The sequence below is a fragment of the Pelobates fuscus genome, chromosome 1 (assembly GCF_036172605.1).
Source record: "Pelobates fuscus isolate aPelFus1 chromosome 1, aPelFus1.pri, whole genome shotgun sequence".
In the NCBI taxonomy this organism is placed as follows: domain Eukaryota; kingdom Metazoa; phylum Chordata; class Amphibia; order Anura; family Pelobatidae; genus Pelobates; species Pelobates fuscus.
The window spans coordinates 45,711,093-45,729,303 of record NC_086317.1 but is presented as its reverse complement, the minus strand read 5'-3'; the positions used below and the strand labels follow the sequence as shown (position 1 = coordinate 45,729,303).

The 18,211-nt window shown below is 37.0% G+C and overlaps 1 protein-coding gene across 3 annotated transcripts in view; it reads left to right on the top strand.

The window, feature by feature from the left end:
• The window catches only part of NCAM2 (neural cell adhesion molecule 2), a 409,545-nt gene that overhangs the window by 338,606 nt on the left and 52,728 nt on the right, over positions 1–18,211 (top strand). For all 3 annotated transcript variants that reach the window (XM_063448337.1, XM_063448328.1, XM_063448345.1), the window contains exons 14-15: positions 11,779–11,900; positions 13,787–13,967. In XM_063448337.1, coding sequence (XP_063304407.1) covers positions 11,779–11,900; positions 13,787–13,967 — 303 coding nt within the window. The remainder of the gene's footprint in view (positions 1–11,778; positions 11,901–13,786; positions 13,968–18,211) is intronic.

The following is an 18,211-nucleotide window of genomic DNA, read 5'->3' as shown; positions in this document are numbered from 1 at the left end:
CCACCTTGCTGCTCTCTTTCTCAACCACACATAGATCATGACTTTCATACCCTTCAGACTTTCTCCCCGGCTACTGAACAAGAGGTGGCTGTGCTTCTCCTTTTCTCTTGCCCCAGCATTTGCCTGTTTGATCCTGTCCCATCTCACCTTATCAGATCTCTCTCACCTTGTCTTGTGCCTTCCTTAACACACATCATCAACTGCTCTCTCTCTTTTGGCATTGTCCCTGCTGACCTTAAACATGCCACTGTAGTACCTTTCCTGAAAAAAAACATATCTTTACCCATCCTCCCCCTCTAACTATCATCCCATATCCCTGCTCCATTTTTCCTCTGGAAAGACTTCCTCAATTCCAACTCTCTCCTTGACCCTCTTCAATCTGGCTTCCGTCCTCTCCACTCTACTGAGACTGCTCTTATCAAAGGTACTAACAACCTAATCAAAGCTAAATCCAAAGGCCACTTCTCCATTCTAATTCTTCCTGACCTTTCTGCTACCTTTGATACTGTTGATCATGCTCTCCTTCTTCAAACTCTTCAATCACTCGGTCTCTGTAACTCTGTCCTTTTGTGGTTTTCCTCTTATCTCTCCCAACGCTCATTCAGTGTCTCCTTTTCTAATGATACCTCCTCCCCTGGTCCTGTCTCGGTTGGAGTCCCCCAAGTCTCTGTCCTTGGTCCCCTTCTATTTTCTCTTTATACTGCCTCTCTTGGCAAACTTATTACCTCTTTTGGATTCCACTACCACATGCATGCTGATGACACCCAGATACATCTCTCCTCCCCGGACCTCTACCCTGCCATCCTGCAACATGTCACTGCTTGCCTTTCTTCCATCTCTGACTGGATGTCCTCCTGCTTTCTGAAACTCAATCTCTCTAAAACTGAGATCCTTGTATTTCCTTCTCCTAATACTGATCCTCCTCTTTTGCTCTCCCTTCAAGTTAGTGGTATCCACATAAGTCCATCCTTGTAAGCGCGCTGTCTTGGCGTCATACTTGTTTCTGGCCTCACCATTGAGCCTCACATCCAGTATGTTGCCAAATCCTATAGATTCCATCTTAAAAACATAGCCCACATCTGCCCCTTTCTTATGCAAGATGCTACCAAGGAGCGTGTCCATGCTTTAGTAATTTCCTGCATGTATTATGGTAACCCACTCCTAATTGGTCTTCCCAAAAGCTGTATTGCCCCACTACAGTCTGTAATGAATGCTACTGCCGACTGATTTTCCTCTCTAGTCGTTCCTCTCATACTTCACCCCTCTGTCAGTCCTTACATTGGCTTCCTGTATACTATAGAAGTCAATTTAAAGTGTTAACCCATACCTATAAAGCACTGAACAATTCTAGCCTCTCTTCACAGATCCATAGGTACACCCCTTATCGGTCTCTCCACTCTGCCCGTGACCTTCTCCTGTCCGTTGCTCACACCCGTACGTTCAACTCACACTTGCAGGACTTCTCGTGGGTGGCCTCCTTCCTATGAAATAGCCTGCTTACTGCCATCAGACTCTCTTCTAGTCTTGCATCTTTTAAGAAGTGCCTTAACACCCATCTCTTTAGGAAAGCTTATGGCCTCCCAGAATAACCTCTATCTTATATTTCTGTCTCTTGCTCTCTCCTAAAGGGCAGCACTCTACTCTCTCCTCCAGCTCTGCTTCACTCCCACCTAATTTGATTGCTATTTCCTGTCCTAATGTGTTTTATACCCCACCTCCTATAGAGTGTATGCTCATTTTAGCAGGGTCCTCTTTAACCTATCATTCCTGTAAGTTTTCTTTTAATAGTCCTATTTATAGTTAAATCCCCCCTCTCCTAATATTGTAAAGCGCTGCAAAATCTGTTGGTACTGTATAAATGTCAATAATAATAATGATAATAATATAGTGGTGATGATATTCTCTGAGAACTATTCTCTGTGCGCTATCTACAAGTGCTTTGTCAAACAACGAGAGTGATTTGCAAAAAATGGGTTACAGTGTCTCCTGTGTTTTTAGCCTACCTTCTCCACCCAGGTTGGGTAAAATGTTATTGTAGAAGTGTAAATTTTGCATTATTAATGTGGCTGAGGGAAGGTTCTCTACGGCACTCAAACAGCTCCCAGGTTGTTTGATAATGAACCAGGGAAGAGAGCCAAGAGACTAAAGGCAACATTACCACTACACTAAGCTGTAGAGGTTTGTTTCTTACAATGCTCCTTTAATTGCTTGCAAACCACAGAAAATCTATAAGATAACATGGTACAAGTAAAAGAATACCTTTAAAAAACGAAATTTTATCAGCAGCTAACCACTGGTGTCTAGTTTTTAATGTTAAAGTTTTCTATAGAGACATGGTAGACATGAGTTTTATGTTTAATTTCTACCACTTTATAGCAACTTTTAAAAAAGCTAATAGAAATGAAATAAATGTTTTCTATATTTATCTGATTTAATGGATTTGCTTGACATTCTACTGAGTGCCAAAAGCTTTTTAGATTCTTTGCTGTTTTAAAAGTCAATATGGGTCTCTCAGGTAATTGGATCATAATCTAGCAAATTCCAATGCCTGTTTATGATAACATTTGTTACCCTCAGAGGCATAATTATATTGAGTAACAAAGTTAATTCACCATAGGATGACCTTATAATGTTATTGTTACCATTTTTCTATTTCTAGAGAAACTTAATCAGGATGGTACATTCTTCGTAATAGGGAAATTATGAGATTGTCTTTTTTTGTCGTTGATGTTATTTGTAGAAAACATTGCATGTAACATGAGTATTTCATTACTAACTGAAGACATAGTAATTGGGATTTTGTTTGTCTTTTGTTTTTTCTAATGAAATATTTAGATTGATGTTGTCGAAATTGTAATCTTGTATGTATATTTTCACAGGAACAAGTTGAACATATTTTAATATAAATATTGTGAAATGTACACAATACTACTTTTCTTTTAGTATGGAAAAGATTTATAAATTAACAAATCTTCTTATTTTTATATGTTTGATTATTTTCATGTCAAATTAGTAATTTATATTGTGCTGATATATATTAGCATTTGATGTGTTTGTTAATGGATACTAAGAGTTTTTATGTTCACATTAAATAACAAAACCTTAACAGGGTTAGTCACTAAACACAAGACATTTTCCCAAATGAACACAATTTGGTGAAAATAGATCATTTCTGATCGGATTGACAATTCTTATATTAACTAATGTCAAAATTACTAATGGTCAATATTCAGTTGAACTGATGAAATCTGCATCATTCACTTGGAAGCTTTCAGTGTCTGGTTTAAAATCATTGCTTTTTGCTTCCAAATCCTATACAAAATGTAGGATTTGTCATATGTGCAGAGCAACCACAGGCAGCCACTCGTGGCCAGGGGGTGGACGCTGTTAAATAAAAGAAACAAGGGAGACATCCTAGTGTAACCCTCAAGCCCCCACCAGGGCAGTGAGTGGGGGATATTGATTTAATAAATAGGGGACCTAATCGGCTACCCAGTTGCTATTTTACAGTCACAGTGAGGAACCACTAGCTGATCACAGTTTAGTAAATATGCTCCACCCCACATCTTGGCTATTATTAGAGTGAGGGGATGGTAAGTAGGTTTCATTTTTAATTGAGGTGGAGGTGGCTAGATGCTTGGGGGGGTCAATTGCCCATAAATTGGCAGCTGGACAATGGCATGTCCACCTACATTTAATACACCAAATCTGACGCCGATGGGTGGGGTGTGGACAATGTCATTTTCTATCTACCATTGATTAAAAAGCCACCACCTGCTGCCCTTGGGTGTCGGCTAACAAGGACATTACACCTCCTTATTAATATTAGAGCCCCACCCACCGGCTGGGTGGGGGGGTACATTAGGTCCCACCTTATAGATCTTAGAGCTACCTCCTCTGGATGGGGACTGGGAGATCATTAGGTTCCCCCAGTTTATAGTTTATTAACTAGAGTCTCCACTTACAAAACATAGGTGGAGATTAGGGAAAACACTATGTATTATTATTTAATTAGAGCCCCAATTCTGGTGGTACAGGGGGACACTATATCACCACTGCTTTCGTTATTTAATCAATAGCCCTAACATGTGAACATGGGGAGTGTACACTGATTTGCAAACCCTCCCTTATTCTTTAAATTGAAGCCTCCACATAATGCAGATGGGAGGGGGTGTCTATATTGCTAGTATCTGGGAAGCAGTTGCTTCTAATTTACTAGTCTTCTAATAAAGTATGAGACCATTCTGTAAATAACCCTGTAAAAATATAGGCACAGATGGGGATCCACAGAGTGCATTACTATTTATTAAAATAAAACATATGTTAAAGATGAAATATATGTAACTAGTGTCTAGGGGCACACCTGGCACATGCAGTTCTAAGTAGTGGTGCTGATATAAAGACCAAAATATTAAAAAAAAATACAAATTAAGGAACAGTGCAGACTCAACAAGATACAGTTTACATTTTACAAAGTTACTTAATATCACCTATCTTAGCAAACAAATATGGGGATTCAGTTAGACTATATGGACATACTTTGTTAAGCCCGCCAGTAGGTCACAAAAACGTAATATTGGAGGGTCCTACACTAATTGTTGTGTGTGTGCACTGTTCCTTAATCTGCATTTTGTATATATTTTGGTTTTTACAGCAAGCAGGTGTGCCCCACTCACTAGATTTCAGCATGCATTCAAACACCCATTACTTGTTAACATTATAAAGTGTGCAAGAGTTTAACGAATCTGAAAAACTGTAAATAAGTGGTCGATGGCTTCGAAAAAATGTTGCCTTTTTTTGTAAATAAATATTTTATTCAAATTTGATCAAAATCAATATAAGAAAAACAGGGCAGTAGATTATGCAATTTTTCATCTTGTGTGAATGTACAAATCATTATCTCAGAATCGATAAGCTGCATCCATATAATCTGGCAATATTTTCCCTTTGGAAATAAAAAAAGGATACTAAAGCATAAAGATGTAGCAATGATCAGTGTATATTATTATACAAGTAATTATATATTGTATAATCATAAGCTAGTGCTGTTTAGAAATTACATGTAAATAGAAATAGTCTGCAATGTTATTCTCCTTAGGTAGTGCAAATATCTTAAAATGTGTTAAATCCAATCAAGAAAATAATCTATGAAAAAGATAACAAAAAATCTTACCACCCTGTAAAGAGAAATATTGAACAAATATTTTGATAATAGGTGTGCAAGAACAATGCCTCCACTGAGAGTGTGCTCTAATTTTAGATTAGATAATAACCTTTACAAAGGGAAGATATTAAGTTTATCACTTTAACTATGCTATAAGTGAAAGTGACTCTATATCCTTACTTGAGTTGGAAGAGAGTCTCAATTAATACCAGAAGCGGACTGAGCACTCGGGCAAATCGGTCATGGACCAAGGGCCCAAGGCTCTTGGGGGCCCGCCCGTGGTGTGGTAACTAATTGCACAGCTAGGTAGTTCAAAGAGCTCCAAAGCCAGCCTACACATAATAAGGGACCCACACAGCCTTGTGTGGGCCCTGTTGGTAAAGCACCGCCCCCTTGAAGTTGCAGGACCTGTCCCAGCAGCATCATGCTCCAGTGAGTGACTGCAGCCTTTTGGCTGTTTGGAGTGGGCAGGGTTATGAAATGAGACACTTCCCTGCCTCTTGCACAGCTTGGCTGCACATGGAGTTTCGTTGTTAAGGCTGGGCAGGGAGAAGAGAAAGAAGCCCAGATTATGCTGCATTAAACACACCAGAGGTAGGACTATGGGGAAAATTACCTACTAATGTTTATAAGTGTGAGAATTGGCTAATACTTGTGGATTCTTACTTTCCTTTTTCTATGGTGGAGAGACAGGAGGGGAGAATAGACTAGTAGTAGCTAAAAGGAGAGACAGGAGGGGAGAATAGACTAGTAGTAGCTAAAAGGAGAGACAGGAAGGGAGAATGGACTAGTAGTGGCTAATGGGAGAGAAAGGAGGAGAGAATTGACTAGTAGGTGCTAATGGGAGATAAAGGAGGGGAGAATGGACAAGATATGGCTAATGGGAGAGAAAGGAGGGGAGAATAGACTAGCAGTAGCTAATGAGAGAGACAGGAGGGGAGAATGGACTAGTAGGTGCTAATGGGAGAGACAGGAGGGGAGAATAGACTAGCAGTAGCTAATGGAAGAGATAGGAGGGGAGAATAGACTAGTAGTGCCTAATGTTAGAGACAGGAGGGTAGAATGGACTAGCAGTAGCTAATGGGAGAGAAAGGAGGGGGAAATGGACTAGTAATGGCTAAAGGGAGGAAAAGGAGGGTAGAATGGACTAGTGGTGGCTAATGGGAGAAATAGGAGGGGAGAATGGACAGGAAGTGGCTAATGGGAGAGAAATGAGGGGAGAATGGACGAATAATGGCTAATGGTAGGGAAAGAAGGGTAGAATGGACTTGTGGTGGCTAATGGGAGAGATAGGAGGGAAGAATGCACTAGTGGTGGCTATGGGGAGAGACAGGATGGGGAAATGGGCTAGTAGTGGCTTTGGGGAGGGATGGGGATACATTGGTAAATGAGCTAGTAGTGGCTATCTGGAAGGGTAGGGGTACATTGGTAAATTGGCTAGTAGTGGCTATGGGAAGGGATGGGGATACATTGGTAAATGGACTAGTACTGGTTATGTGGAAGGATGGGGGTATATCGGTAAATTGGCTAGTAGTGGCTATGGGGAGGGATGGGGATACAATTTGGTGCTACAGGCTGCTACAGGAGGGGAATCAGGGAAAATGTGTTACTACTATTAATAGGAAGGGGAAGGTGAGGATGAGTTACTACTGGCTATGGGAGGAAGATTAAAATTGCCCAGTTAATTAAAGTATGTGAAAATTATATTTAAATTGTATTGATATGTTTAAATAAATTAAACAGGTGGTATACATATGGAAGGGTGTTGGAAATAGATACTACAATTAGGGAGCAAAAGCTGTGGGAATGCAGAGTGGACATTACATTTAAACCGCATGCACACATACACACATACAAACTATCACATGACATAATACACTGTCATAAAAACACACTGACACACTACACAAACACCACACCTCATACAAATAGAGTGCCACATTGCACAAACACAATCCCCTCATGCACATACATTTCTATGCTACACGGAATGCAAATTGTCATAAAACCACATTGGCATAATTGACAAATACCCCCTTATACATACAGCCATGCTACACAAACATGCCTACACACATAAAAAATACCACCCTGTTTTCTAAGAAAAATGTATTAAAATATACTCTGCATCCACAATACACACAAATATATAATATAATCACCTACACCAGGGCTCACAGTGGCTTTACGCAAACATACTTACCTTCATATTACATACACATACAATTTAATATATGGTACACGTACACCAGCCTGGACTGTCCCTTTTAAAGTATGTAAATTGGCCTGCAGGGAACCCAAGCCTAATATGGCCCAGGCCACTGTCAGTCTGTCCCTGGTTCATAGCTATTATAGGGAGCACTGTCAAAATAAAATAAATATTCAAGTGTGTGGTATGCACTGCATAGAAGTATGTGAATTATCAGGCAGCAATTGTGCCAGGCTGTCTAATGCTTATATCATACTATAGGGAGATAATGAATTTAATACATTGGCATAGAGGGACAAACTCCCCACGATTGTGTTTTTTCTGGTTTGGAAAAATCAGTCTTAACTGATTTGTGCCTCTAGCCGAGCAGTATATATCAACCTCTTTCTCACTTATTATGCAAACCTTCAGTCACACAAGACATTAAATTGGCATGCATCACTTGACTATTTTTTTAAAACCAGCAAGCAAACACTAATAAACCAAAATAACGTAGTTAAAACTTTGAAAAGTATATAATAAGCATTTATAAACTTGCTCTAAACTTGGTCATACTGCATTGTTGGACATGCCTCTCAGCTAGGGGAATTTCCTCCCCCACCCTCATACCTACACATCACAGTTTTAGACCAGTCTACTAAAAAAAGACACAGGTCATCATTGTGCAGGAAGAAAAAAAACCAACAACGGTATTTGCTATAGATGATCGCACTGTTCAGACTCTCCCTGTCACAATGTGGCAAGGTGAAGAGATCTTCCAACTGCAGATGTGTAAATCAGCCAGGCACGCCCAATGCACTTTACAGCATTCCCAGGGATTGGTTGGATCAGTTTGGGTGTGGTTGTGGAAAGCATAATAAAGAAGAAGCAGGTCAATTTAAAAAAAAATATATCATATTTACCTACTTTTTCAGTTTGCAGAGTAAGGCAACCGTCTCATTCAAAGCTAAAGCTTTCAAATGAGAATGTTCTCTCAAAGTGATGCATGCAACTTTATGATAAGAACTCTATGCTGTTCACAATATTGCCAGAACTGTCTGTAAGGGATAAAAACAAAACCTCAAGATCATTGATGAGACTTAGCTTGGCTGTTTTCTTTTGGTTGATGGAGGAGGACCAAATTACTAAGGTTAAATCATACCTGTAACCATACACCTTGGCCTTACTCCCCTGCCGTTATCTCATTAGAGAGATGGGATATAAACTTCTGTAACATCCACCACTAGTCCTCCTGTGTTCCTCCTCTGTGTTCACTTATTTGCCTTGCATGTCAAACCTTCTCAATTATGCTGACACCTTGTAAGCAGACTGACAATATTTCATACTCCATCCCTATAATCTCTTGCTAGTGCTAGCAGCACCTATATCATAGACATGGCATAGAAATGCCATAGCAACCACAGTTCATGCGCTACAATATGTGTGTCTGTGTGTGTCATTGTGTATCTGTATCAGGATGTGTGTGTATCTGTGTATATGTCAGTACATGTTGGTGTGCATCTCTATGTGTGCATTTATGTCAAAAAATTGGGATAAGCCAAAATATATTTTAAAGTTGGATCTCTGTGGTTAGCCCCTTTCTGAAATCTATTCAAAATACGTGTTTTCCTTTTAAATATAAGATGCTGGGCATTCACGTGTTTTAAATTGTTTTCTAAATGACATTTTTTGTATTCCATGTGAAATGTCACTACAAAAAAAACACTTTGCAAATGTATAATAAAGGTGCAGTACATAGTTAAGCACATAGCATGCAATGTATGTGCATGCTTATGTGACCATAAATTGAAGCAATAACATAATATTTTTGTTCATTTATATATGGAATAAAATACTAATGCAAATAACAAATCTAAGGTAAGTTTTTGTAAAATTTAGAAACCCAGATAATCACTTTAAAAAAACCTATCCATCTCCACCATAATAGCAACATGATGACTGCTGTAAAATTCTTAAATTTCTTCCTGATTTTGAAGAAATATACTTATTTCAGATTACTTCCCCATACTCATCTTCACTGAGAAACAAAATAAACTCAATTGTCCTTAGCTTTGTAAAAATGTTTCTACTGACAATATCTTATAAATTATGAAAATAGCTTTGATTTAAAGGGTTGTTCTGCAGTAGTGATTATGATGTCAGGAGCACCATGGCCTGGTTCCCTGGTAATGTGGCAAACCATTTAGTGGTGGTTTGCTCCCTTACCTGGGTCCCTGCTGGGCTCCAATGCTCTCTGGTTCTTGGCTCCTTGGAGAACTTAAGTTTCACTCACTCACCTCATCCTCACCACGTGTCTCATTCGCTCACCCCAGCCCCTCAATGTGTCGTATTCCCTCTCCTCCAGCCCCTCCATGAGCGGCTCCATGTGTCTCATTTCCCTCTAGCCCCTCCATGTGTCTCATTTTCCCCCAAGCTCATTTATGAGTCTCATTTAAGAACATTTATTTTAATAGGGGGTGGCTAGGGGATTGGAAACCCCAGCCACCTTTGAGGGAGACATACAACTATTTGGGGATGGACCATGGCATGTTATCCTCCATTGTTCACTTCACTAGGGTCCCCACAATCCACCCATGGGTGGGGGCTGCTTTATTTTACAAGATGTTTTTACTCACTGGCCATGGGTGAGGACAGAGGAGTGACCAGACCCCCCCTCCCCCCCCCCATAGTTATTTAAAACTTCTGCACCAGTTATCTCTCCGTTTTACAATCTATATTTTAAAAGAGTGTGTAAAGGAAAACTTGATTAACATACCTGATGGCACATTATACAGTATCATGTTTGAGAGATTAAGTTACTGTAAGCTGGATGAATAGAATATGATGAATCAGTAATCATTAAGGGGTTGGTTATGGGTTACGTATACGCCTTACACTTCTTCACGTCTACTTCTATAAACAGCCAATTAATATATTTACGTAGATTGATGAGACTTTTTTCTTATATGCCTATCTGACCAATTTTATGTTACATGTTTATTTTACTGTATACATATTTATATAACTACTGTATATGTATTGACAACATGTATTCATTTTTTTTCATTATTAGAAATCATTTACTATGTCATTTTTTGTAATGCTTGAAAAACTGCAGTTATTTCTCACTTCTGTTTTGATAAATGTAATTTGAAATGTTATAATTTTCTAAAAATACTGACTTTGTAGCTGTTTATTTCCCAAGGCAGATCATTTGCATACATATATATGCATTCATCAGCTATATTTGTCTACTGCACAATTTTAACTGTTAACTGGTTCTTTGACATGCACATGAGTTATCTTTGAGTTGTACTTGAGAAAAATATGTCCTTTTCTAGATTAAACCAACATAAGTCATGGTTATGTCTTACGTACATATCTATAGATAATTTTAAAACTTTTAATCAATGTTATCAATCTAAATTTGTATCATGTTGTGCTAATGGAATATTAAAGTTTGAATTTTAAATCATTACTTAAAGGGACACTATAGATACTAAAATAACTTTTTTGCTTATTGAAGCAGTTTTGGTGTATAGATCATCCCCCTGCTCAATTCTCTACCATTTAGGAATTACATCACCAGTCTTTTTAAACACTTCCTGTACTACTACCACTACCATTTAAACTTTCTTTATGGCACATTCTGTTTAATTAATAATGTCTTGTCTCCTGATCTTTTAATAGCCTTTCAGATGATGCCGAAGCCTTCTGTGTGTGAGACATTAAAGTTAAATTTCCAGAGCATGAGATAAAACGTCTATAGTTAACATCTGATTGAAAGTGAAACCAGTTTTTTTTTTTTTCATGCAGGCTGTGTGAGTCACAGACAGGGGAGATGTGGCTAGGGCTGCATAAACAGAAACAATAGTGATTAACTCCTAAATGGCAGATAAATAAGCAGCGAGACTGCAGTGCCATTATCTATACACCTAACTGTTTATTTAAGCTACATTTTCTTGATGACTTTAGTGTCCCTAATACTTTAGTTTTTTACTTAAGGAATACTGTAATGATCATTACCTCCATAACCAACATTAGTGGTTATGGTGTCAGGAATCTATTCGTGATTACTCACCATTTACCAGCCTGATGCCCGACCTCAAATGTCTGTAATGACAGAGGCAGAGCTATGCTTCACTTCACACCATACCAGGAGTAGCAGCAGTGATAACCTAAGAATATCAGCTGAGCACTCTCAGTCAATGTTTGCCACCAATCCCTGGTTTGAATTGCTATAGTGTGAGATGGAACCTCTGCCATTTTGTCATTGGAGGCCAGGCTTTTTACTGCAGAACGTTAAAGTGGTTATGGTGCATACAGTGTTCCTTTCAAATATGAGTTTTTCATTCATGTTATCAATATCAGTAATTTATCAAAGAACACCATGACAAGATTTAAATATAAATACATTTTCTTTTAGGTGAACCTAGTCCACCGTATGTTCATGGACAACCAGGAGGTGGGAAGAGTTTCAAGATTAGCATTACAAAACAGGATGATGGAGGAGCACCTATTCTGAACTATGTAATAAAATATCGAAGTGTAAGTATTCTATAAAGATAAATAAGCTACTTATAAAATTGTAACAAGGTTTCCATGCATCAATAAGCCATTTTAGATTGAAATAAATGAGGTTCTATTACTTTGATTGATTCCACTGAATCAGATTTATATACAAGTACAAATACATATTGCTGAATAAATTGGGCATTGGATTCTTAGGTATACTGCCACAACTCAGTAATGTTCCTCTATAAAATATTACAAATACACTATAATCAGTACGTAATTTACAAATACTCCAAAAATATAATTAAAATACCACTCCACACCCCAAAAGCCTTTGTGGGTGAGGAGTATACTAGTTTAACTCCAGTTTATAAAAGTGCAGATGTCTAAAAGAAATCGGCCATCAATCAAACAGCCAGGGAGGTTTGCAGACTCCTTCTGTTAGCTCTACGTCAGCGGGCCTGCCTCCTCCCACACAGAACTCAGACCAGCTCCTCAGCTCTACAGACTTCAGACCATACATGTACCAACCTATAATAGCCAACCTATGATAGGACATACAACATGTAGTGTAATATTATCCATCATGTATGTTGTGTGTTCTGTTATAGGCTGACTAATTCCCTATTTTTTTTCTGTTAAGCTGTATGTTATCATATGAGGGGAGATAGAGTACGTCAACAGAGTAAGTTACAATTTTTCTACCCTCGTTAACAGAATATGAAGAGAATGTGAAAAGAGACATCAGCAGCTAACATTTTCTATTCAGTCTATTGTGTAAGTTCCTATAAAATGCATCAATTTAATGTATGCTGCTCTCGAAGATACATATTATAGTTTTTTTTTTATAAAATCTTATTTTGGTTGCTAAGAAAAACCTGTCCAGCTGGTTTTCTTGCTACTTTTGTCAGTGTGTGACAAAATATAAAAGGAAGGGTCTCATAAAGCCTTAGGCAGCGAATGTTGCCTGTTTTTGTACTGTTAATCATGCTCGGGTATATCTACTAAAATCACAATTTCCAGCTGAGCTGAAAGTCCGTTGAAAAAAGTTTGTTTAGGCTGTGGCATAGTAACTTTCTTTATTTTCTGCCATGTATAGAATAATGTTTAGAGTTTAGAAGACTTTAAATTCTTTTTTCCAAATATACCAATTTAAGGAAACTTGAACTGACCCAGTGTATCATGTGGAAGGTAAATTGTGTTTTTTTTTTGTTTGTTTGTTTGTTTTTTAACAGTTGACTTACATATGTTATATAAAATCTAAGTAACTGACTAGAGGTTAAGTCAAGTAAAAAATATGCAATGGTCTTCCAAGCAACTTCTTATTAGATATGACTTTATATTTTAGCACTCCTGTGCTTTTATTTCATGTGTAGGGGTTAGGGACTAAAGGAGCATAAGTGTCATAGGGCTGCATGCAAATACTAAGCCGACTACACATAGGCCGAGGTAAAACCCCAGATTTTTAAAATAGGTTCTCAGGCAACTTATACCCCTCTGGGTATAAGTTGAGTTTTACCAGACCAATGTGTTACATTTCCGTAGCACTGCTTTAAAAAAAAAAAAAATTGTGCTACCAGAAAACCTAGTCCCTATAGGGGACTTGATGGTGTGATACCATCCTACAGCCCTTGACTGTGCTTGCAACCTTAACACACAAAGCACACAGGCAAAATACTCCATAAAAAGAAATGCTTAATTGTAAGATAGTTAGATAAATGCACATTCAGCAAATATACAGGGACAGAACATTTTACAAATATTTTGAAATTGAATTTAGTGGTATCCCCAGTAATGTTTTCATGAAATATTGTATACAAACATTTGATATTGTACATTGTTGTTTCTTAATTAGGATATTCAGTTCCAGAAGCTAAATGACAACAAACTTAAAGTATTTGTTTTTTCACTCTTCGCAGAAAGATAAGGAAGATCAATGGATGGAAAAAAAAGTCCTTGGAAATAAAGATTACATTATTTTAGAACATCTCCAATGGAATATGGGATATGAAGTTCAAATAACAGCAACAAATAGACTTGGCCATTCTGAACCTGCCACATATGAATTCACAATGCCACCAAAACCCAATATTATTGCAGGTAAGCTCCGCAGATGTACTTTTTACAGTTACTAAATAATTGTTGATTACATATATTTTTTCTCACATTGTCAATCCACAGTAGTCAGTTCAGTAGGAAACATACCATTTCCCCCCCAAAAAAAGACCGGTCTTATATAAATTTTTGCTCAAAAAAAATGTACTAGGGCGTATTTTCAGGGGAATATGGTAGCAAGCATGTGCAAGTATGCAGGTCTACATTGGGAAGAATTCCCCCGAACATAGACCAGCTCATTAAGGCATGGAATCCCGCAAATCTATGTTCAGGGAGACTTCAACAAACATAGATAATCTTACTAGCGCGTGCAATCTATGTTTAGGGAAAGTTCCCTGAACATAGATTAGCTTAGTGTATGGAATACTGCAAGTCTACAGATTAGTGAACTAGCGACTAGGGCTTATATTTGAGGTAGGGCTTATATTACGAGCATCCTTATCTTTTGGGGAAAACGGTATTAAAACTCACAAACCTGTGCTATGCAACAATGTTGCAATGCATTGCTCATTTTTGAGCTCTTCTGATTCTGTTTCTGATTGAGCTTTTCTGATTATAACAATATAGTGACTAATACAGTATGGTGTGAGTGATAGTTTAATAATTCTAAACAAGACCTCTCTGCATATGTTTTTGTCAAGCAGATATGACTAAGATAGCATTATTTTTGAGTTTGTTCTATGACATTACCCCCTTTTTACGTCATATGTCAAGAGAAGCCAAAAAAAGCTTAATGTTTTAAGCCCCAAAAATTGTACTTATTCATAAAATGAGCAGATTATCTGCCTCAAGATTATATACTAAGCAAGTCGACTCTTCAATCCCATATTTTAACATAAATATTAACATAATAATATATTGGACAAATGTGCAAAGACAAAAAATCTCAATCAACATTACAATACCGTATGCTAAATAGAGCATATTTGATTATATATTTTTTTTAATTCTATTTTTGTAATTAATGAATTTATTTATTTATTCCATTTAAAATATCCTAAAAACAAAGGCTGCAAACCACACTGAAGTATGCAATGCCTTTAATAGTCATTATATACAATTACGTTTTTGGTTAAATAGGTGAACTCTTCAATCACGTCATCAAAATCTAATGGCAGCTGATGACTTTATTATATGCCATTAAATACAAAATACATAAAATGAATTTTTATAGCTTATCCAATTGAATTTAATGGTGCTTACTCATGCGCTTAATCTTGTACTGTAATAAAGTACGAAAAACTTCTTTCAAACAATCAATTACCAATTGCTAAGATTCTATAGAAAAAAAGATCATGTCGTAAATTGAGCAGCATTTGTCTCATCACTAAGATTTGTCTGTAGCAAACACCCTTCGGGAGTTGCAGGTGTAAGTTTTAAATCAATACCGTCAAGTCCAGTATTTATGGGGATTAACTGTGATAAGAGTTTATTAATTCTTCACATGTCACTGACAATAGTCTCTCAAGTAATTTCACAAACAGCTAGAAAAATACTCCAGGATAATACAGCTCAGATTTTGGCAAGTTTAACAATACCTCTAATATTCCAGGTAACAGTCTATTATTAAGAAAACCTGTCCTTCAGCTCTTCAATGACCTAGATATATTACCATACAATCCAAAAATGGATTTCTCAACTGAGCTGTACTTGAAAACTTTCCACATAAGAACATTTGACCTATATTATGTTGTTACCATTTCCTGTATTTTTAAATATACTTTATTTTGAAGGACAGGGCAAATAAAATGTAAGTAAAGGTTATCAGGTAGTGTTAGGCATCCATGATAAACAATAGAGCATTTTATGATCATTTTAATTATTGTATAATTCATCTAAAACATTAAAATAAAATATAAAACTGTAAAAATTATTTTCTATAATGGTGAGTGTGGATTTAGCCCTGGCGAGTAAAAAGTCACTCCATTGGGCTTACGGTGGCTTGTTGTTAATTCGTAGACCTAGCTGTTTAGTGTAAGTATATGTGATACAGACAAAAAAATAAAGAGAAAAGAAATTTCCCTTAGTCTTAGATTAACAAATCGTTAAATCAATGGCTAGGGAAATAGGTCAGAGTAGGTGGTACCAGCTCCAACAAGTATGGGCATGAACCCTTTATTGTAAATATAATTGAAAAAACACACAGTGCTAGGGTTGTTCCCCTTTGGAAGGGGGGAAGAAACTCCCAAGCAAGCTGGTAAGATTATAAATAGACACTAATCTTAAGTCGAAAAAAATCTTAGAGCTTGTTAGAGTCAAACAAATAGGAAAATAAGGGGAAAAAAGAAAAAAAGATATACAGGACAATGCTAAGTAGTATGGATACAGTGCACAGAATGTATCTCTAAATCAACAGTGATACACTGAAACTTTATTTAACTGCTATACAAAAGAGAATCAATAGTGCCTGTATATCAATAGAATTACTTCTGATTCCTGTAAATACTTGTAATATCTGTCCTTGGTGCATAAATGAACACTTCGTTCTAAATGCTAATACCAAGGAAGCTTTTAGGTGATAATCCCCTAAATGGCAATATTCCTTCAGGTCTCTCTATGAAGTCAATAGATAAGACACTAGAGAACACAGTATAAAATCTTTACAGAAATGTAGCCAGAACTGCTGTAGAGAGATAGCATAGAAGGGAAATATCTAATGACATAAGAAGAGCAGCAAAATCCGGATATGTAATCTATAATTGCTAAGATTAAGTCTAATGCTGCCTATCACTGTTCTATTGCTATTCCCTAAATTCTGCTAATAAACACCTTCGTGGGTGTTCTAAGCTAGGATGGCTGACTAAATACTGTCCTTCTATCTAATATAGTCTGACTCTAAAAAAGTGACATAAGAATTAACGAAAAGTGATCATAACAGAAGAGTGAGAAGAGGGGTTCCCTTAGTACATAGTGGTGTGCACTGTGATGTGCCGATGTGCAGTGACTGGGAATCCCGCTGTGACCCTACTGATCACTTGATCACTTTTCGTCCTAATATATGACTTAACATGCCACATGGAAATTCCCTGGGTTTTATCTTTATGCTGCCAACAGAAGTGTTGGTCCAGTGAGAAAACATTCTATCATTACCCTGCTATCGAACACTAGATCCTTCCATGAATAGCCTTCAATCAGAAATTCAAGGCACTATAAAATCAATGTAAAAATTATGTATTTACATGTGTTTTTATATGACAGAAGGCAGTGAAGACAAAATGGTCTGTTACATTTTTCCTGAAAATAAATTGTTTGTGAGAAACACAACACATTAAATATAACCAGCAGATTGGCAGACATTTGTGATAAATGGCTCATTTATCTTGGTCAAATACCTTGGTGAGGTTAATTTATACAAAGGTATGTTTGTGTAATGCTTTTGAATTCTGTAACCACCATTGAAAATGCCTCATCATCCTAAAGTTTAGTTTTAAAACCATAATTCACTCCTTTCAATTTTTGTGTGTGTAGTGCAGTGTAGTGAAACACTCCCTTTTGAATTTGTACTATTTTAGAAGTACATCCTAGTTTTCCAACATCAAAGAAATGATTAACAACAATCACCCACTACCATGACCCACACCCATCCATGTGTGCCTAACAGATTCATGTCTTGTATGTGACTCTATATAACATATAAATTTAACTTCCCATATCATAATATGATTTTCTCTTTAATGGTTTTATCCTGGCTTTATAAAAAAAAAGGTCATAGTGCCTTCACAAAAATTTTGCTTAAATATTTATACACGTTTGGTTAGTTGCATACCTTAGTGGTACTACATGATCCATGTACACTTTCTTCAGAACCTCTAAATGGTATATTTTTTATATTACTATTAGACTTGTGCATGGGTAAAAGTTTTAAGTTCCTCCAAGTTTATATGGTTCTGATTATCCAAATTTTTGGTAATGAAAAATGTGGGTCGAAGCAAACTCTGAGAACTCTGAGGTTCAAAATGACACCAAATTGTTTTAGACTCTGCTGAACTATCTACTTTCAGTCTTACAGTCCTCTATTTGCCACTGATTTTGCTAGTCCAAGTGTTTCTTCCATATGAATGACCTAATATTGACACTATCCCAAAACATGATCTTAGTCTGTTACTTCACACAACCTTTTTGTGCTTTTTTGTGCTTTTTTTTCCTTTTTCATGTTTTTGCTTTTTATAATTAGGACTTTACCTAATTGGTGATAGCAACAGATCCTGTTAATTTCATTGCACTCTTCA